Raw genomic sequence first — 22,379 nt, forward strand, 5'->3', positions numbered from 1 at the left:
AAATTATCACAGATTGATTCCATAAAACATTAAATTAAATATGAAGATATAAAATCAGTCCAAGAATAAAATTAAAAATGTATAATCAGTACGTAAATATGTATGACCAGTCTCAACAGTTACACATTTTTAATTTCATTCCTGGATTAATTTTATATCTTCATATTTAATTTAACTTCATATTTTATTTATTGAAGAATTAAATTTTTACATAGTTTATGACTCTGTTGATTTCACTTTCTGACTACGCTATATATTATTTATTATCACACTGATTAATGAAATTTTGACGAATATCATATCATCGAATTGTATAAATATATTTGACATATTGAACATCAAAAAATTCTTTTCAATCGGTCTTCCAACCTTTTAGCGAGCAATTTCCGTTCCTCTGTGCAACGTTCAACTGTCTCACGACATATGCTTATAATGTTGTTAGTGAGAGGACCTCGTTGTCCCCGTTGCGCTATTTTCTCTTTTTATGAGAGATCTGTGTCTCGTACCTTGTGGCCTGAGAACAAAATGTGTAATATGCTTGTGAATGCGATACCTGTGTATCCGATTCGAAGGACCAATGTTAGTGAGAGGATCTCAATGTCCCCGTTGTGCTATGTGGAGCGCTATTTTCTCATTGTTGGAGACTTGTGTCTCATGCCTTGTGGCTTGCCCATGTTGGTTGGTCAGCGTGTGATAAAAATACAACGAACTATGCATGGATATAAGGCCTCTCCTATTTATTCTCAAATTACACTCGCATTTTTTTATAAGAAGTACTACATTAAATGTCGATATTATACGTTAAGTGATTAAAATCTGTGCACAATTCGTGCGCGTGTTGATCGCGAGGAGGTCGTACACGGAAGCATCTCGAAAACCGACAGAGCGAAGCGCGACGGTAACACACAGGCAGCATAGTCGCGCGCATGCCCTCCCCTTCGGTGGGCCCCATCAGCGACACGTCGCTAACACGCCATGATCAGCTAACGGGCTGGTACTAAGCCACACACACTCTGATAAGCGCCAACAAATGTATTCCATGTCTATTAACACTGTTTGATTATAGTAATATCTTTGTATTTAATAGATATTTGAAGAGGACCTAATCGAAAGGCAGAAATGTAATATTATAATTTAATCATAATTGATTAGAATATAATGATTTTATTGTAATATTTCGATTTTTTAACATATAAAAAATTATTTGTAGTTTTCTTATATACTATTATTGTAACTAATCTGTGCTTCGCGGGTTTTCTCCATGTCTTGGTCCATTCTTGATGTGCCAACGTTTCGTGGGCCTTGCAGTCCACTTCATCAGGGCGAGGAGCAGCCTGATACTGAGCTGTTCCTCCAGGTCCTTCCTTTTTATGTTACGCTACTTGTTGAGGTGGGAGATTTTGGTGGAGGGGGGGGGGGTTAGAGTGATGGGGGAGACAGATAGTGGAATCTTGGTCGGTCTTTGCTGGTCGGGAGGATGGTCTTCCATATCTTACTTATGTTATAGCCATTATCCCTGTTTAGATTGTTAGGGTGTTTTTGTATTTCTATGGCTTCTCTGTATTTTCTTGGGAAGTATGTGGTGTTGGTTATCGTGGTTGCTTGGTCAAACAGTATTTGATGTCCTGTTTCTACGTTATGTTCTGATAGTGCCGACTGTGTGACGTGTTTCAGTCTAACGTCTCGTTGGTGTTCTTTTATCCATAGGTTTACCATTCTCCCGACCAGCAAAGACCGACCAAGATTCCACTATCTGTCTCCCCCATCACTCTAACCCCCCCCCCTCCACCAAAATCTCCCACCTCAACAAGTAGCGTAACATAAAAAGGAAGGACCTGGAGGAACAGCTCAGTATCAGGCTGCTCCTCGCCCTGATGAAGTGGACTGCAAGGCCCACGAAACGTTAGCACATCAAGAATGGACCAAGACATGGAGAAAACCCGCGAAGCACAGATTAGTTATATAGAAAGCACCCATGGAAGCATCAAGAAGATACTATTATTGTATTTATTTCTTATTAAGAATCAAGAATCCTTTTTTACTATTATTAATTGTCACATTACAACCAAATAGCGACTTATTTTTATAAGTCACTTAACTTTGTGACCAATAGCAATACTATATTCACTATAGTTAACTCTTTATGTATAATATAATTTATAAACTTGTGGACACGGACTCAATCGGTCACATAGCGTTGCATTAAGACACGGACTCGATTGCACACGGATCCGATTGCACACAGATCCGATTGCGCACCAATCCGATTGCACACGATTCAATTGCACATGGATTTAATTGTGCACCGACCCGCACATAAACTCAATCAGATGTAATAGCAATCGAAAAAACGGGGAAATATTAGTAGATGATAAAAAAATATGAATAAATGTTTATATATCCACGCGAAGCGACTCTCACTCTCCCTCCCCTTCCCCCCTGCAAAGGAGTGCACAACTTCTATAATTGTACTGTTGTTGAGATTAAAAAATCTGTCATGTAGATAGTGAAGTGTATAGACTAGTACTTATTGGTGGTTACGCCGCCCCGAACAAAAAAAATAACATATCTTACCCGCTTGGAGCCTAACCGCCTAGAAGTTGCAACGTAGACAGTGCTTGAAATATTTCTAATCCATGAAAACAGTGAGGTGTGAGAACAATCTGTGTTCAATCGGGTCGTGCGCAATCGAATCCGTGCGCAATTGTATCCGTATGCACTCGGATCCGTGCAGTCGAGTCCGTGTCCTAACGCTGAGTGTCCGAGAGAATCCGATCCGGGTCCGCCATTATAAAAAATATATGCTAGAATCTGACCTGGTCTGTCGAAGATTTATTTAGATGAAAAAAAAGGAAGTATCGACATACTGCAACTATTGCTGAGGATACATGGTTTGAGAGATGCCATATTTCTCCTATAGCATGTATTGTCATAACGTACTGTTTTTCTATGCAGATGATATTTGAGCAAACGATTAGAGAGAATAATATCGTTGATGGACAGCAGATATCTCGTGAGACTGTGGCCGATAAATTCTTTTTTTGTTGAGAAGTATGTATAATTGTACTTGATAAACAGTTTGAGAAAGACGGTTTGGGAGATATTGGTGAAGTAGTGGAAATTGATGAATGTAAGATTGGTCGTCGGAAGTATGAGTGAGGGCGAGTATTGTTGAGAGATCATGGATACTTGGAATGATTCACATGGACACTCTGTTAATTATTGGATCGAAATTTGTCCTGATGGCAAAAGAGATAGGGATATTCTTCTGGCTTTGATACGGAAACATGTAGCGCCTGAGACTAAGATTTATATGGATCGTTGGAAGGGTTACATTAATTTGGAACAACATGGATATATTTATAAAGTGGATATATTTATAATGGTGAATAATAGTGAATCTTTTGTAAACTCTGAAACTAGTGCTCATACTCAGAATATTGAATAAGAATATCTTCTTAACGTTGGATGCGTTGGCAATTATCTCATACAGGTGTCGCAAAGAGTCTATCGATGATCATTTATATGAATTTATGTGGCGTCGTGCACAAAAACTTAGTCAAGATCCACTCAAATAATTGTTGATTGACATTAGAAAATATTATTCGGGAAAGGTGTAATATATTTTGCAAAAATAAAAGATATTATAAGTAAAAAGGAAAAAGGGCTACGAGCCTAAAACATAAATTGACAAACTGTATAAATAGTTAAAAAAATGAAATAAAACTATGTCATAAAATTAAAAACGTAAAATATAATTTGGAAATCAGAAGGTGAACAAAACAAACGTTTCGATCCTAGTTGGATCATTTTCAATGTGACAAATAAATTAACAATGGTAATTAACAATAGAGTTATAACGTAGATAAAAACATAAGAAATTAAGTAAAATTCGCATTCGGACGCAAAATTAACTATAAAAAAAAAACTCGCTCCAAATTGAGAGGAAATCAAACAAACGATTATAGTTGACAAAAATGTGCTCCTCCGAACCGTGTGTGTGTATAAGGACGTGTGTATACGAACATGTTTCTGTTAGCAAGTATAAATTATAATAATAAATTAACGATAGAAGTAAATAAAAATAATAAAAAAAGTACAAATCGAGTCGCAAACAATAAAAAGAAAGGTACAAAACAAGTCGTAAATAATAAGTTAAAATTAAAAGAAAGAGGCAAAAATTATCTTTGATATTATAAGACAAACACATAAGAAATAAAGAGTAAATTGCCAACATTCATTGTATATGTATGATGAGTTTAGAACAAATAAATTTATAATAAATATCTTATGTGTGTGTCGAAATAATGTATTATCGATTAGGCAATGCAATTGGAATCGAAATTGATCATCTCTCTAAGAAGCTAAGATATAAAGTACGACATATAAAGACAAGAAGGTTGAAATGGAAAACTAGAAAGAGAAGGGGGAAAAAAATAATAAGAAGGAAAGAATAAAGTGGAAGGGAGAGAAAGTAGGGAGAGAAGAGAAGGATAGGGAAGGGAAAGCAGTCAAGAAGGAGAAAGAGATTGAATGATCTGTGAATAAGTATCGGGTAAAGATTATAATATTAAAAGATATAATAGTTTAAGAATTTAATTAAAATTTTGTTTATTCACTCTTTTTTATATATTATATATAAACATTGATGAGAATAGAAATTCTTAAAGTTATTATTCAATATATAGAATTTGAATAATTTTACATACTATTCCAAATTAAAAGTGAGTGTTGAATCTCTGCTTTAAATATAGGTTTTTCTTCGAACTAGTTGGTCGTCGAATTCGCATCGATCCATGTCGAGATATAATCAGAATAATGTAGAATTTTTTATTTAAAATGTTATATTAAAATCAATCTAGCGCAGTGAACGAGATTCAAATGATGAAAAAAATATTCTACGTTTTAATAAATATACATTTGAATGTCAACTAAACATTTCCCAGATAACGTATAACTGATCCAATTTGAAAAGAATTCATTTTCTTAATTTCTTTATGAATTAGCGTAATTTGTTCGAAATGAAAATTCTTAAAAATTCCTTTCTGACAATTAACAAAAGACTCCGTAAAAGTACTTCTTACGAAGTTAAATTAAAGTTAATTTAAAGAAATCCTTTTTCTATTCATAATGTGTTGAAAAAGAATTTATTTTTTCTTGATCACAATATATTTGTACAAATTATTTCTACTACTACAAGTCATGATCTGCTGCCATTAGAATTGTATCATGCTTGAATGATTGCTGCGAACATAATAAAAATTAGTTTTTGCGTTCTGAATACATACATACAAAAAATATACATACAAAATATATATTGCATGTTATACATACTTATGCTACACAATTATACATGTTTAATATAATAATAAAACTTAATTTAAATAAAAAATGAAGTATGACTTATTTTTATACAAAATTAAGAAATATAAATTAAGAAATAAAAATATGTGCTACAAAAAATAGACAAAATGATAATAGACAAAAGAAACATAATATATATGCTTTTAACAACTGATTTATATTTTAAAATATTTTCTTTGTTAAAACATTTTTGTGGCAAAATATATTTTAATTAATTTTTATTTCGCATTTCGGAGCATTTCGATAATCCCAACCTATTTAACTTTTCGATTCCAGAAAGAGTATAAAATGAATAGAATTCCATTAGAATATTGCTAAAAGTTATTTCGATTTTATTGCGAATTCATTTAGATCAAAAAAAGAGTACTTTCTGAATCCGAAAAAGAATTAATAATTATAGTGACATAAAAGTGAATTCTTTTTGAACCTTTAGGAATACTTTTAGAACAGAAATGGGATAAAAAAAAATTTATTTTGTAAATCGGAAATGAAAAAAGAATTTTTTTTGGAGTCTCTGTGTTGGGTTATTAACAGTAAACAAATATTTACTTAACAAAAAAATTATAATTAAATGAAATTAATGGTTCTTATACCAAATAAATGTATCTTTATTTATTTAGTTAACCATATTTAATCATTACATTTATTTACTAACTATTAGTAAATATTTAGTTAACTATTCAACCAAATAATTTATCAAAATTTAATTTTTTCAGTGTACAATGACCTTTTTCCATCTTCTCTTTGTGTACCTATTCTTCGTTTTTTAAATAAGACAATACTTGTAGTTATACGTAATAAAACAATAAGAACATTCTTATTTTTTTTAGGTTATATATGAAAGAATGATAAGTATACTTTCTGCTTATATCCTACAAAGCATTAAAACGGAAACGGTCGGCGAAATTCCTGATAATATCCAATAGTAAATTAAGATATAATAACTTTCGTAAAAGTTGTACGATGGTGAAGCAATGGAAGAGATAGAATACGAGGAGGTAGATAACTCTATTAACTTTTATTTCTCTGAGAAAGTAACTTCTCTCATCCCCTCCTGTTTTTTCCCTCCTCCTCTCTCTCCTCTTCCTCCTTCTTCTATTCCTTCTCTGTTCTTGCTTCCACTAACAGCACTTCTATGTTTTCTCGTATTCTCTCTCTTCCCTCCCCTCCCTCTCTCTCTCTCTCTCTCTCTCTCTCTCGTCCTCCCTTCCCCACCTTTCTCTCTCTCTCTCTTTTCCATCCTTCCATCATTATTGCTCCTTGCCTCCCGTTCCCATCGTTTCTTCTCCACCTCGACAATCTCGCTCGCACTACTTCTTTTCGCCATTGCTCGATCGCCCTTCCACACTTCCATTCTACCTCTATCTCAGCTCCAGTCCCCGGCCTCAGCCCCGCCGACTTCTCTCGACAGTGAAACTTTGTAAAGCGTCTTAGTAGTCAAAGTTTAATAAATTCCTTCAAGAAAGTTTCAAAGCAGTTCTACGCGGGATTGCAAATGATTACGTTTCACCGTACTGAAGAATATGCGAAGATAAGAGAAATCAATATGTAGGACGGACAGAAACAATTAAATAGAAAAAAATACAGTGGTATTGTAATTGCGAGAATAAAGATCTTTGAAATTATATTAATTGCTAAATCAAGAATGTCGCGTTAGTCAGATTTAATCAATAGTTCAAATTTATAACTGAGTTGTGACTTAAATGATTGCGATAAAATTAAATTGTTCGATACTACTATTATATAACCTAATATATTTATGCTATGTCTTCATGATATTGTTTTCATGAATACTTTTTTCATTAATTTTTATCTCTTTAATAATTATCCAATTTTTAAATAATCTTTTTCTTTTTGAACATAAATCGATTTATTTCAACTTCCGTAGCGTGCTACAAAGAGGAATCCTCGGCGAACATATAATACAATCTTATAATTTAGTTAATGTTTCCGTAGATTGCACAAGTAAACTCTGATAGATCAATTGATGTCACAAAACTGCTAGTCACGTATTCCTCTTTTGGGTCAAATATCGAAATTATATATTACAAGAACATCTTTTATGAGATAGTCCTCTTATTTTCGATTCCTTCCCTTTTATCGCATGTAACTCGAAGGTAAATCAATAAGAAACTATATCGCGTTATGTCGACGAAGCGTATATAATTACCAAAACGGAATGAGAGAAGGGAATAATACCGAGGGGATAACCACTAGCTGAAATATTGTCCCACAGATTATATGATTTCATTTGATTTCATATAATTTTGTCTGATTACAAATAATTTTTTCACTACATTTGAAGTCATTTGATAAAATATACAATTTTATTTAATATTATACAATGATTTCTCGTGGTTGCATATGTAATTATTGGATTATACATAGAGATTTCATATAAATTTTATAATGATTTCGACTCTGTTCCACGATTACATTAAATGATTACCTCCTGAAGTAATACATCACTCCGCATTATATCACACTATGAATAATAATAATAAAATGAAATGACGTATTTATATTGTCCCATAGTACAGAAAAATCGTAAAATTGCAGATACATCTCATTGCAATGTTGTAATATTACAAATAGATTGTGCAATGTATTTGCAATATTGTTGCAACATCATAAAAATGTTCGTCTTCAGCAAGATTGCGCTGTAATGTTGTAACAATGTTGCAGCGCAATGTATTTGCAACTATCATTAAAAATAGCTCTTTTATTATTACTGAATATAATTTAAAGTATAATTTGTGATATAAATAAAAAAATGCAGAAAAAGACTTAATCAATATTTTATATTATATATGCATCATAAAAAATAAAATGTTTAATTTTAATTTATAATCGTATAATGGATTTTCTGAAACATAAAACATTAAAATTAACATTTTTGTGATAATTTTAACATTTCTGCATGTCTCAGAAGGTCCACTATACGATTGTAAGTTAAAATTATCATTTTATTTTTTACAGTGTAATTTTATATTTAATTTTATATAATTATTATATTTTATACTTATTGCAAATTTTATATGCAAGTATATATATATATATATATATATATATATACCTGCATATAAAATTCATTTCAAAGTTTATGTATATGGATACACACTTATACACTTTTTTGCAAATATATATTTTACTTTATGCAAGTACACCTATTTTGTACATATTCTTAACCGATATTGAAATAATAAGAAACTCTATGAATATTTTTTATTTTCTTTGTAAAATTTAAAGAATTTTTTAAATCCAAATATTTCCAAACGTTATGAGAATTAATTATAAAATTTAAAAAAATTTTCTCGCGCAGCGGCGACAACAAATATTTCAACAAACATTACAATTTTTGAATTAATAGAAATAATTAACAATTATATAACATGTAATCGACATATGTTTTCATATGTGCAATCCATTACTCAAAAAAACCATAATGTTTTTAATATCTCTGTAACAATGCTGCAAGATTTGTAAAATCTTGCGCCGTAATATGTATCTCAAGTAGCACAGCAGCGCTTGTAAAGCGCTAAAAAGCTATTATATGCGTTTTTTAGCGATTTGTTAACGCTTTATTAGCGCTATTTAAGATTATATATTACAATTCCTAATACCTACAATGTTATAGGGATATTACAGCGCAATTTGCAATATTGAAACGTTTCTCAATATTACTACAAGTTTCTGTGCTGTATATGCATAAAAAAAAGTTTATGTCGAGTGAAGAGACGAAAAAAGACAAAAAAAAGGAAACTTACTGCATAACAAACATAGTTGACTTAGTGGTGACTAGAAAATGGCGACGCAAACAAATGAGCAAGTCCGTCTATTCCCATGGCAACAATCTCAATCAGATAGGAACTAGCGAAGCAGAGAACAGAGAACGCGCTGGATAATATATTCGATACAGGTAATATATAGCGCTCCAGATACAATATTTATGTCCCGACGTATTTCACTAGCAGCCCATTATTCATTCGCTTATACTGAATAAGCATTAATAGCATAGAGTTCGTATGCTTCGTACTACGCAGAATCTTTTCCAATCCTATTCTCACATTCTTGTTCCTACTTCGTTCCACTCTTATTCCATTTCATTCGTGGTGACAATGTAATAATAACTAATATAATATATAACACATCAAAAACATCTAGTTCTACTTTTCTCATTTTCTGGTCAAAGGTTATATGCGCTTAATATAATATTACCTTCGCCATCGATGACTCGCAGAGTTGGCAGCAAATCGAAAGAGGGAGAGCGAACAGTACGAGAAACCGGTTATCATTGTTACATCGTTGCTATCATAAATCATAGTCGACTACGAATATTTGAGATGCCGACATTGTAACGAGCTTAACCCTTTATTATGACAACATACAAACGTAATATTATTTCATAAACTTTTTCTTATTTATTTAAATTAGTAAAATATGAAAAAAAGATAGAATAATTTGGGATCAATAAATAAAAGATCAAATCGAATTTGCGATCAAATTTCGTACCTCCCTACAAAGACTGTTGGTCTATTTAAAGTAAAATGAAATATTTATGAAATATAAAGCAGTCAACATTAGAGTCCGCAACAAATATACATATATTAGGTGTTGGAATTAATTCGTAGCGTTTTTTAATGAAAGAATGTTATTTATTTCACATGAGCATTAAAAAATACATTAATGAAAGTACTTCCCATCACTTGTAAAACGCTACGAATTAATTCCAACACCTAATATTAGCGAATAAAAGTTGAGATTAATATCATTAACACTACATTGATATTTTCATAAGATTTAACAATTAATTATATTAATTACACAGGTCCACAAAAAAACTTATTTTTTCGCTCTAAATTGAAAACTTATCCTGGATGGTCCTATTTAATGTCAGATTCATATTCAGCCATTCAAAATACATAAGAATAGCTGGGTCCCCATCCCAGCACAGATACTTTTTTTGTGGGCCTGTATTATTGTGCAATCTATATATAATAGAATACCATCACTAGATTAAAATTTACAACATGCAATTATAATTAAACTAGTATGCGTTACTAGCCAACACTCCTACACGAAATATGCCCTATTTGATGATGTATATATGTAACGATAGATTGCGATTTCGACGTTAAATGTTAGACTTGAATTCATACAACCCGTTAAGACTTAACTAAATAATAAATACATGCATAAGAAAGAAGGTATAAGCATGAATAAGTTCTAAGTGAGTAAAATATTATGTAACACCTGTAATACTTATTTACAATATGTGAAATAATAATTCGAATTTATAACTTGTGTTTAGGAAAAAATTTCAAAAAGACATATCAATATCAGTTCAAATAACATCGAATAATATTGAATGTAAACGATAGTGTATAAGCTAGAAAGCTTAGAAAAACGATGGATTCAGCTTGAATTTCTCTACTCTCTCTCTCTCTCTCTCTCTTTCTCTCTCTCTCTCTCTCTTTCTCCTGTACATATTTTACATATTTGTTTTTAGTACATTCTAATTGTTGCTTTTTTAGTTGTCTCTTTGTTTTATGGCTTTATAAAAATTAAATATAAATAAATGTATTTCTCGAATACCGACACAATGTCCACGTCGCAAATATCAACATTTTTCTTTTATTATTCTCATAATTTTGCTTTTGAAATAGAAAGAAAGCGAGAGATGTAAAAATGAATTTATAATTAACATTGGACTCAGAATAAAGTGTAGATATTCCATGCTAACATAGAATTATAGTAATATATGTATATATTGAATTTTTCAACTTGTTTTGAAATAAAAATATTTATATACAGAAAAACTAAAAAAGTAGATAGGTCCAAAAACGAGCAAAAGAAGATCTAATTTAAAATAGTATAATATTTTACATTCCATCACAAATTAATATTCGATATCATAAAGATATTGTGAAACGTTACTATACTAAGTCTTCATTAGCCAATTGAAATCAGAAAATGTTTCTTAAGTTACAATACATAATGTTTGAACGTTGGATGAACTCTAAGAACAAAATTTACAAAGTATTGTAAAAATTAAGTGTGTAATTAAAGGTTGATTTAAATGCATCACAATATGTATCTATAAAATGTATCTATAAAAAGTATGTATAAATGTATGTATAAAAAGATGAAATCAATTATATGATAAAAGACTTGAAAAGCTAATTTGTGAAATAAAGTAATTGTAGACTTACAAAGAATATTCGTCAACGTTAATGATGAGAGTTCATGTTATATCGAGCAAACAGCAAACTAACAGGCAAATGCGAAAAATGCATCGATGATACTATTTATGTTAAATATAATAAGGTCAAAAACTTTAATACGTACTTATTTTGAAACCAATTTTAATAAACAGATATAGGAATCGTTTAACATCTCGGTCATCATTTTGTAAATTAATGCCTTTTTTTTGTTTTAGTTTGTTTTAGCTGCAACTTCAGATCAAATTCAAAATATTGTTGATGTGTGCAATGGTTTTCATAATCGATTGCAATTTACTTTTGAAAAGGAATTAATCGTACTTTAAGCTTTTTAGATATGAAAGAGATACAATATGATATAAATAAAATATTATAATACAAAATAAAATAATGCAAACAATGAATAATGCCAATAATAATTGATATAAATAACGAATAATGCGAGTAACTAACAAGGGAACATAACTCTCCAACATAAGTAAATCTCTTCAATTTAAATGAGTTTTTAGAATGTTCTATGGACCAAAGAGAAGGAAGTACGTATTTTTTATACATGCTGAGTTGTTAAGAGTAAAATCTTCCCTTGAAGAAAATCGGTTTTTTTCTTTCAGATTGATTATCATCAAAATTGTAAGAGATAGAAAAAAATTTTCACAATAAAAATTGAATGGCTTTAAGAGTATTTTAGAACTATAATTAAAAAATATTTTTTAAAATTATTTATTAATAATAAAATTATTTATTTATAAAGAAAAAATTTTTTTATTGTAATTCTAAAGTACTCTTAATGCCATTCAATTTTCATTCTGATTTTCATTCTGAATTTTTTTCTATCTCTTACAGTTTCGATGATATTCAATCTGAAAGAAAAAATTTTTTTTCTTAAGAAAGGTTTTTTTTTAAGGAATGATTTCATAACTCAGCACGTATAAAAAAATACGTGTCTCTTATTTTTGTCCATAGAACAACATATTAAAAGCTCATTTAAATCGAAGATATTCACTTGATTGTGTTCTCTTTTAAATAGCGAATAAAGAATAATACGAATAACGAATAATGATCAATAATACAATGACGAATAATACGAATAATGAATAATATAAAAAATAAATAACGCAAATAATAAATAAAATTTTATTTAAATAATATTCTAAATAAAAAATTATTCGAATAATGCCCAACTCTGATTATTACTCCATGTTAAATCTAGGACTGTGTTTCAAGACTGACAAATAATTAATTGGTTTCTTGAACTGAAAATTCCATAAATTCATAAAAAATATTATTATGAAAACTCTTTACCGAATATAGTATTTTCAATTCATTTCTGCATAATTGTATGTTTGAATTATTATAAATACAATCAGTTTTTCTGATATTTTGTATATAATTCGAATATTATTAAAGTACATTTATATTCGAGTATGTTAAAGGTAACAATATTAAAATTCTCGAGATGACAAATTTAAAAAATACAAACAAATAACAAACGGACAATTGGGAATTGGCACAGTGAACGGTGCGTAATTAGCTTTAAAAAATTTTATCTTACATAATAAAGTTGACTAAATTGTACATGTTTCCATTAATATTCTAGCCTTTTTCAGCAAAATAGAGATTCTTAACGACGATCCATGTAATTGTAGTTGAAGAAATAAGTTGTTACAATAAGTGACATTAATCCAGTCGTAATCATTATGCGATAATTCTTCAAAAGGGACGATCTCATCAATTATAAAACTGGATGATTAAAAATGACTAAAATCTTTAAATTAGCATCTTTTAATTAGCATTTCAAATTAATTGTGTTTTAATGTCTGAACGTTTCGGCGCACAGTCACATTTGAGATTAATTAAATTCAACTTAGAATATTATATTATTCGTAACTTTCAACTTTGATCCTTAGGCGCTCTCTACTATATTATGTTGTTACATTAACTCGGTTGACTTCTATTTCTTAAAAAATCTTTAAATTACAATGCACTAATGAAGTTGGTGAGAAACTTAATTAAGAAAACGAGGACTTACTCTATAGTGATGTGAATCTTTGAATACTCAGTCAAAAATTCTTATATAAAATTTTCATATAAGATTAGTTTCATATATAAAATTGACACATTAAAATTTTTTGACACGATTACAGTAACCGATACCCCTCAAAATGAAAATGATTTTGAGAAGCATTTGTAGGCAGGAATACAAAAAAAATAATTTTAGATTGAGGTCGTCCTTCGTTAAAAATTTATTAACAAAAAAGTTTTAAAAATAACGTTTTATTTCTACTACATTTTTCAGAAATACTCAGAAATATTCGGAAAGTTTAATGTATAATATATTAGGTGTTGGAATTAATTCGTAGCGTTTTACAAGTGATGGGAAGTACTTTCATTAATGTATTTTTTAATGCTCATGTGAAATAAATAACATTCTTTCATTAAAAACGCTACGAATTAATTCCAACACCTAATATAATAACTTAACCCTAATCCAACCATGTACCATTGGGTGGGGATTAAGTTATTAGATACACATGAGTATATTTTTTTAGGTGATGTAGTCGTCCTTCGTCAAAAAATTAATAACAAAAAAAGTTTTAAAAACATTTTATTTCTACTATATTTTTCAAAAATACTCAGAAATATTCGGAAAGTTTAATGGTATAATACAACTACATAACACGAATATTTCCTGCTTTAAAATATTTTGCTGAAAGTCGTGCGCCCCTTTGCACGAAAGAGAAGGGGAGTGAGAGTCGCTTCGGGTAAAAAATATAGTAGAAATAAAACGTTATTTTTGAAACTTTTTTGTTAATAACTTTTTAACGAAAGATAACCGCCACCTAAAACCTGTCACTCAGAGTCATAACTTTGATAACATATGTCAAGATCAAGGTCATCAGCGGGATGTCTCTTAATCTGAATAATTACCGCGAAGTCTTCTCTATTATTCCACTTAATTGTTAGTTATTATGATATATGCTTAAAAAATTTTTTAATTATTTTTCTCGTACTCTTGCCAAATGCTTCTCAAAATCACTTTCATTTTGAAGGACTCCAGTTATCGTAATAGTCAAATTCTTATATGCTATTATATGATCTAATAAGTTTTTACAATAGCATAACATATGTTTAAAAAAAATATAGGATATTATATGATTTTATAATATCTCACAAGAAGTCGTAGGAATTAGTTGTCATGTAGGATCAGAAGACTTATACATGAAATTGACACATTTAAAGTGTTTTATATTTTTATATGACCCCATAAATTCTTACATGTATTTATACGTTTACTATCTGATCTGACGAATCATTTACAATGAATAATGACAACATTTTTAACATTTGACATTATTTATTAAAATTCTATAATTTTTCTGTTGGATTGCATTTTCACTGAGTCATTTGTGATCAAATGACAACATTAACAGCAGTACTCCTCCAACAGAAATTGAAAAGACTCGTTCATTAAGAAGCAATCGTTGAGGAATTATCAGAATGAATTATTTAAAAATCTAGCGTTACGTTTACGTCTATTATTAATTCGTTGAAAATGACGGGAAGTCAGTCGAAACGTCCGAAAATGGAAAATTATTGTTTATACATTTGACTTTCAGAAAATAAACAGTTTATTATAGCGCATCTTTAATCACGCAGTTTATTTTCATTTGCCTGTTTATTGAATTAAAAATTTAAAAGCTCTAATAATTAAAGTTTAATAAAATTGTTACAACGGTGTCATATGATATTAGATATTATCATAGATATTATATCTGAGATATAAAAAATTTCCTGTTATATAAATTTTCTTATAAATTATTTGCAGACTTTATTTGAATTTATGAAATGTCTTAAAATCTTAAAAGATGTTTTTAGAACTTAAAGAATTTTATGTAATCTCATATAAGATATTATGAGATCTTATATGATTCGAACAAGAACTAATTAAGGTAAAACTTCCCCTTTACACAGACAGCCCCAAATAACTTCCGAGTGACCTCGACCTTGATCTTTGAGAAGATCATTGACCTTTTCCGTCGCTCGTTATTCATTAAAAAGTTATTAATGAAAACATTTTTATGAATAGGACACTTTTTCAACACAACATACACATTCCAACATGAAGAATGTATTACATTTTATTCATTACTTGACGATACATCATTATAAAAAAGCTATCAGTATAATCAGTATAAAGAAGCCATTAAGTTAATAAATTGCGGAATTCTCTCATTAATCATATCGTTTTTTAAATATAAATTCTACTAAATAATTTTCACATAGTGTCCTTCTCGTACATCAAATCGTAATAAAGCAGAACACATATCATGCCATAACCACTCAATATTTTGCGTATGTACATCAGATTCAGGATCAACAAAATTAACAGAGTGATTAACGGTCTGATGTATATAATTAATTTCTTTTACAGGTACATATCCTTCCCATGAATCACTAAATTATTAGGTGTTGGAATTAATTCGTAGCGTTTTTTAATGAAAGAATGTTATTTATTTCACATGAGCATTAAAAAATACATTAATGAAAGTACTTCCCATCACTTGTAAAACGCTACGAATTAATTCCAACACCTAATATATTATAGTGCCTGATACAATACATTTCTAAATTATTCTCGTTAGCGTTTGTGTAGTACGATCTTTCACAAGAACAATAAAAAAAGATTTACTGCTACATTTGCACTAAAATTGTTCACCAATTACCCATCCACGATTATACTTTCTCTGACCAACTTTCGCTTCATCTTTCACTATCACTTCACAATCACCAAGCATACCAGTTTCTTGTCCCGTCCAATGAGCTAATAACTGAAAAATAACAAAAAATATAGCAATCAAAATCGCTTCGCGAGGAAAGTTGTGCGCCCCCAAGTAGAGGAGGAGAGGGTTAGAGTCGCTATGCGTGGAAATCGTGCGCCCCAAGCAGAGGGGAGGGGGGAGGGGTGAGAGTCTCTTCGCGTGGAAAATCGAAACCCATGTATCAATAGTACACTGAGAGAAAAGTATATCGTATTTGTGATTATAATTGCATGGTAAAATAAATTATGGTTAAGAATATCATTTTTACAGTTATTATTGCTATAATGTTAATAACAATAACCTTATATTTATATTTATTATACATATAAGGTTATATTATATGTACAATATTTTTCGCAATAAGTTTATTATAGTTTTTTAAGATTAATTTGGGAAATTTGAAGGGATTATTAATATTTCAGATTGATTGCGTTGAAAGTCCGACAACCATATCGGCACGTAATTATCATTTCTGAAATTAATTCAATTATATGAATATATATATATATATATATATATATATATATATATTATATATATATATATATATATATTAGTTCAACATCTCAACACTCAGACCGTAGTAGCGCTTCGTATTTAAAGTAACATTATTTAACATAAACGGTCTTGTCTCCAATCTTATATGTATAATTCTATCCCGTATCTAACCCGTACAAAAATTGTACTATAAATTGTGATAATTTCAAATATTTAATATAGTATTAATATAGTAAAATATGAAAATACGTATGGTAAATAAAATAATCATTTTTATATAATAATTGCAATCATAATTATAATAAGTATAAAGTAACTTCGGCAAATACGCTGAGATTTACGCTACAGAAGTAAAAAAAAATGGGGGTAATTTTCGCAACTACTCTGCTTTTATATTATAAGGCGTACGACTTTGCTTGTACCGTTTTTTTTCGAAATTCGAGACTTTATTATAAAAAACTGGTTATACATTTATGATTCAAAGTATTGTCCATCGCTGGCCACTACTTTCTCCCATCTTTCGGGCAGCATACGAATCCCGCGTCGAAAAAACTGGTCATCTTTTGAGGCGATCCACGAATCGATCCAATTTTTTACTTCTTCATAAGACCGGAAGTGCTGGTCAGCCAGGTCGTGTGCCATTGATCGAAACAAGTGATAGTCAGAGGGAGCAACGTCTGGAGAATACGGCGGGTGGGGTAGGACTTCCCATTTCAACGTTTCCAAGTATGTCTTGACCACTTTTGCAACATGGGGTCGAGCATTGTCATGCTGCAAAATCACTTTATCGTGTCTCTCGTTGTATTGCAGCCGTTTGTCTTTCAATGCTCGGCTCAAACGCATCAATTGCGTTTGATACTGATCGCCTATGATTGTTTCAGTCGATTTTAACAGCTCATAATATACTACGCCGAGCTGGTCCCACCAAATACAGAGCATGATCTTGGAGCCGTGAATATTCGGTTTGGCCGTCGACGTGGAAGCATGGCCGGGAACTCCCCATGATTTTCTGCGCTTGGGATTACCGTAATGAACTCATTTTTCGCCCCCAGTCACAATGCGATGCAGAAAGCCCTTCCGTCTTTGCCTTTCAAGCAGCTGTTCACAAGCAAACAAACGCCGTTCAACATCTCTCGGCTTCAACTCGTACGGCACCCAATTTCCTTGCTTCTGAATCATTCCCATGGCTTTGAGACGTTTTGAAATGGCTGATTGAGTCACTCCTAATGATCGTACTAATTCTTTTTGATTTTGACAAGAGTCTTGATCAAGTAATGCCTTCAATTCTGCATCTTCGAAAACCTTCTCTCTTCCACCGCTATGCTGGTCTTCGACGTGAAAATCACCGTTCTTGAAGTGTTGAAACCACTTACGACACGTTCTTTCACTAATAGCGGCTTCACCATAAATATTTGAAAGCATTCGATGAGCCTCAGCCGTAGATTTCTTCATATTGAAGCAGAAAATTAAAACCTCCCGCAAATGACAAGAATTTGGCTCGTAAACTGACATTTTCAATCGAGAATAACTTTATGATGCAGACACAAATCGACTAATGTTTCTATGGGGTTATGTTGACAAGATGCCCAAGTTTATTGTGTGACGTCTATGATCTATTTATTTCGATCACCACTTACCGCTAAAGCTATCTATACGAAAACGGTATAAGCAAAGTCATACACTTAATATATTAGTATAGTGTTACAATTTCAGTTAATATTAATGAAATTATTGTGAGTTGAACCGATTTGTCATTGTATTAAGTAGTATCATAAATTATAATATATGTAAAATAATTACTGTAGGACGTGCAAAAGACTTAGTGATTATATCGTGATACATAAGTGTAGAGGAATAGTAAAGCATGTTGTATAACAAAATACAAGTATTTTGCTCGTGTATTCTTTAGTTAGTTTGTTGTCTTGTATATTTTCTACCTGTTTGGGATATATGACATTTTTAGCGGGCGAGATTTATGCTCAAAACATACAAAGTGCGCAGATTGAATTCAGTGCACTAAATTGACTAAATGCTATAAAATGCATTACATGAAATATGTACCTCATATCATAACACTTGTAATCAGTGTTGGGACAGATATTGGTTGAAAGAAATATCTAGATATAGGTATAGGTATTACGTAGAAAATGTATTTAGATTATAAGTACAAATACATTTTTTTATAATCACTTAAGTATAGATATAGATATAAAAAAAAAGTATTCGAAAATTTAAGTACTTTTTAAGTACTTAAAAAAAAGATAAGGTTTTTAAGTACTTACAAAAAGAAAAATGAGGAAGTAGGAAAAAATAGAGAAAACAAGAAGAGGAAAAGATATAAGCAGCGTAAAATGCTACATTTTATGTTTGTTTTAATACATAAAGAATGTCTCGATAATGAAAATTTAAGTCGAAAATAACAAGCTGCGTTCATGTACAGGAAGTTTCCCGAGATCACTTCTCATGAGCGAGTGAGAAAAATGATTTTGTTATAGGAACAAATCAAAGAAAAACAAATATGATATTTGTTAAGAAAACAATCGATTAGTTACTATTGCAAATTAATTATTTCTCATTCGTCAATGTAACAAATAATCAATAGTATCGCTAGCAAATAAAAGATTCATATATACAGGATGTCCCGCGAGACTTCTCCAATAGCCCACAGGAAGATAGATGGGATCGAAATAAACATAAAAGTTTTTTATCGTTTAACGATATACGAAATAATAATAAAGATATTAATGTTTGCAATTGTACTAATGAGAGCGCGCCGATAGAAATGCTCTGGCCGCTCGAAGTATAGCTCGGCCCACTTTTTCAAACATAAGCTGCATCGGTAGCGCGTTGGAGAGGAAGCGAGGAAGCGATAAGAAAGGAAGCGCGCCATTGCTTAGCTATACTTCGAGCGGCCAGAATGTTTCTATCGGCGCGTTCTCATTAGTACAATTGCAAACATTAATATCTCAATTATTATTATGAATGTCGCTAAATGGTAAAGAACTTTTATGTTTATTTCAATCCCATCTACCTTCCTGTGGGTGGTTAGAGAAGTCTTGTGGGACACCTTGTATACATAGAAGTCGTAGATAGTCGTAGAATCTCAAATCGTAAGAAATTGACTAATTCTAGTCAAATTTTCTTCCTATATTTGCCTGTGACTGATGAATTTCCCTCAACTTAAGATCCCACAATCATGTATAGATTTGTTCGCGTCGCATGTTCCAACACATTCCAATATGCTCCTACCATAGCTCTTACTCCAACGCGCTTGATAGAGTGAGTAGCAGCTATGCTAAGAGCATGTTGAAGCTTGCGACGCGAACAAACCTTAGAATTTCTAATTCTGATAAACGATCCTAAAATTTATCCAAAAGATAGATTAGGTTAGGTTTTATATTTGCTTTTATTACTAATAATTAGTTGGTATAGCAGACTAGTAGCAATAACAATAAATCAATTTTGTTGTCACATATTTACCGATTACTTATTAAAGATATTGACTTGTTAAATTAATAAAATTTCCTTTCTCTCATTGTCAGTAGAACGGACTAATCTAAGTCCTTTATCATTTTGCAATTTTCACAATACTTTAGGAGATATTAATTCCTAAAGATCATCAAATAAGCACATATCCGTGCGGACTATCGTCAAGACTACGCCTATCAGTTGTAGTCGATTATCGCGAGGATTACTTGGTAAGCGCGCGCTAAATGCCATAGCTCAAGCAGCACGCCTACCAAGCAGTCACTACTCCCCGCGCAACAAGCGATCGCGACCAATGGGTATATACTTGGTGATAATCCGCGCGGATAAGTGTTCATTACATTAAGTGATTTAAAAATTAATATCTCCTAAAGTATTGCAAAAATTGCACAATGGTAAAGGACTTTTTGACTCACAAGAGAAGTTTCACAACTGTCCGGAACCAATTTGATTCTCCATGAAATATGTTGTTAAACATGAAAATCTAAGAAACACGTATTTTTTTATAAATCATGTTTAAGAGGTGAAATACCCCTTTGAAAAAAAACGATGTTTTTCTTTCGAAGGCGAATATCGTCGGAAGTATAAAAGATGGAAAAAAAATTTTTAAACAAAAGTTATACGGTTTCAAGAATATTTCAATGTTGTGAAGAAAAAAAATTATTTTTAATTTTTTTGTTAACAATCGTTAAAAAAAATTTAAAAAATTTTTTTCTTCACAACATTGAAATATTCTTGATAATTTTTAGTATAGTATAATAAAGATGATTTATAATAAATATAATAATCAAAAATTAAGTTTCTAATATAACATAAAATAAAATGTATAACTACCTTGTATTTAAAATTTAGAGATAATTAAAAGAAATTAAAAGATACCGTATCCAAAAATAACCGAATACGGATACAGGTATCTTCTATAAGGATTTAGGTAATGCACTTAGGTACAGCTAAAGATATTTTTACCTAGATACGTTCCAACACTGCTTGTAATACATGTGGGAAGATTGTAATTATTATTTACTTCATATACATATTTATCATTCTTATTCCTTAATAAAACTTTATAAATGCATTTTATAAGTTATTGTGTCATTTTACGTCTTATTTATGCATTATTTGTAAATTTTTCATGAGCCGTACATATCTCCTTCCCTGAGTAGCCATACATCCCATCCCTATGGAAGGAAATACCGCAAGGGCTTACAAAGTTTATTTTTTAACACGAAATATAAATATTTCAGATTTCTAATATTTTTTTCATAATAATAGACAGTACAAAGTTTTTACAGATATAGTTCGTTTACTTTAAACTTAGTAAATAATATTTAATAAATTAAATTTTTGATAGGTATATATATATATATATATATATATATATATATATATATATATATATACTGGAGTTACTCTAACCATTTTCTCAACATTCGCTTACTATTTACATGTGGTAACAATATATAACTAAAAAATATGTTTTTAAAAATGGAAAAATCTGCAGTCATTTTCAAATAGTGTGTGTAACTATATTAATAGCACATTTAACTGTACTTCTAACTACAAATTTAATTGATCAAATTTACTATATATATTCAATATAAAAATTAAAAAGAAAATAATTGTAAAAGTAATTATTTGCACTAAATGTTTGGCAATATTATACACGGAAAAAAAACAGATTTGGTTGAAATTGTGATGGAAATTAAACGATCCAGAATTCTAATTAAGTTTACTAGAGTTCTGGTTAAATCTATCAGAATTCTGGTTGAAATAATCAATTCTCAATCTACCAGAATTCTGTTTGAAATAGCCAGAATCTCACCTTTTATTAATCTAAAAATCTAGTAAACTTAACTAGAATTCTGGATCATTCATTTTCCACAATTCCAATTAATTCAATCAAATATTTTTTTCCGTGTAGCATTAGTATATTTGACCATATTTACATAAATAATAATTTAACATTTTTCTTAAAAAAAAACTACAGGGA

At 30.4% G+C, this 22,379-nt stretch overlaps 2 protein-coding genes across 2 annotated transcripts in view; one reads left to right on the top strand and one right to left on the bottom strand.

Moving 5' to 3' along the window:
- Nucleotides 1–525: 525 nt before the first annotated feature.
- Nucleotides 526–4,562, top strand: LOC147909667 (uncharacterized). The gene is given in 3 exon segments (XM_087406568.1): nt 526–678; nt 3,079–3,180; nt 3,182–4,562. Coding segments are annotated over 3 exon segments (522 nt in total). The 3' UTR covers nt 3,449–4,562.
- Nucleotides 4,563–15,594: 11,032 nt separating this feature from the next.
- The window catches only part of LOC147909668 (uncharacterized), a 33,355-nt gene continuing 26,570 nt past the window's right edge, over nt 15,595–22,379 (bottom strand). Inside the window, exons 3-4 of the mRNA XM_087406569.1 lie at nt 16,310–16,414; nt 15,595–16,045 (exon numbers count right to left, since the gene is read on the bottom strand). Coding sequence (XP_087262695.1) covers nt 15,851–16,045; nt 16,310–16,414 — 300 coding nt within the window. The 3' untranslated portion in view covers nt 15,595–15,850. The remainder of the gene's footprint in view (nt 16,046–16,309; nt 16,415–22,379) is intronic.

This window comes from Acromyrmex echinatior, chromosome 5, assembly GCF_024713525.1.
Source record: "Acromyrmex echinatior isolate Ae372 chromosome 5, ASM2471352v2, whole genome shotgun sequence".
In the NCBI taxonomy this organism is placed as follows: Eukaryota; Metazoa; Arthropoda; class Insecta; order Hymenoptera; family Formicidae; genus Acromyrmex; species Acromyrmex echinatior.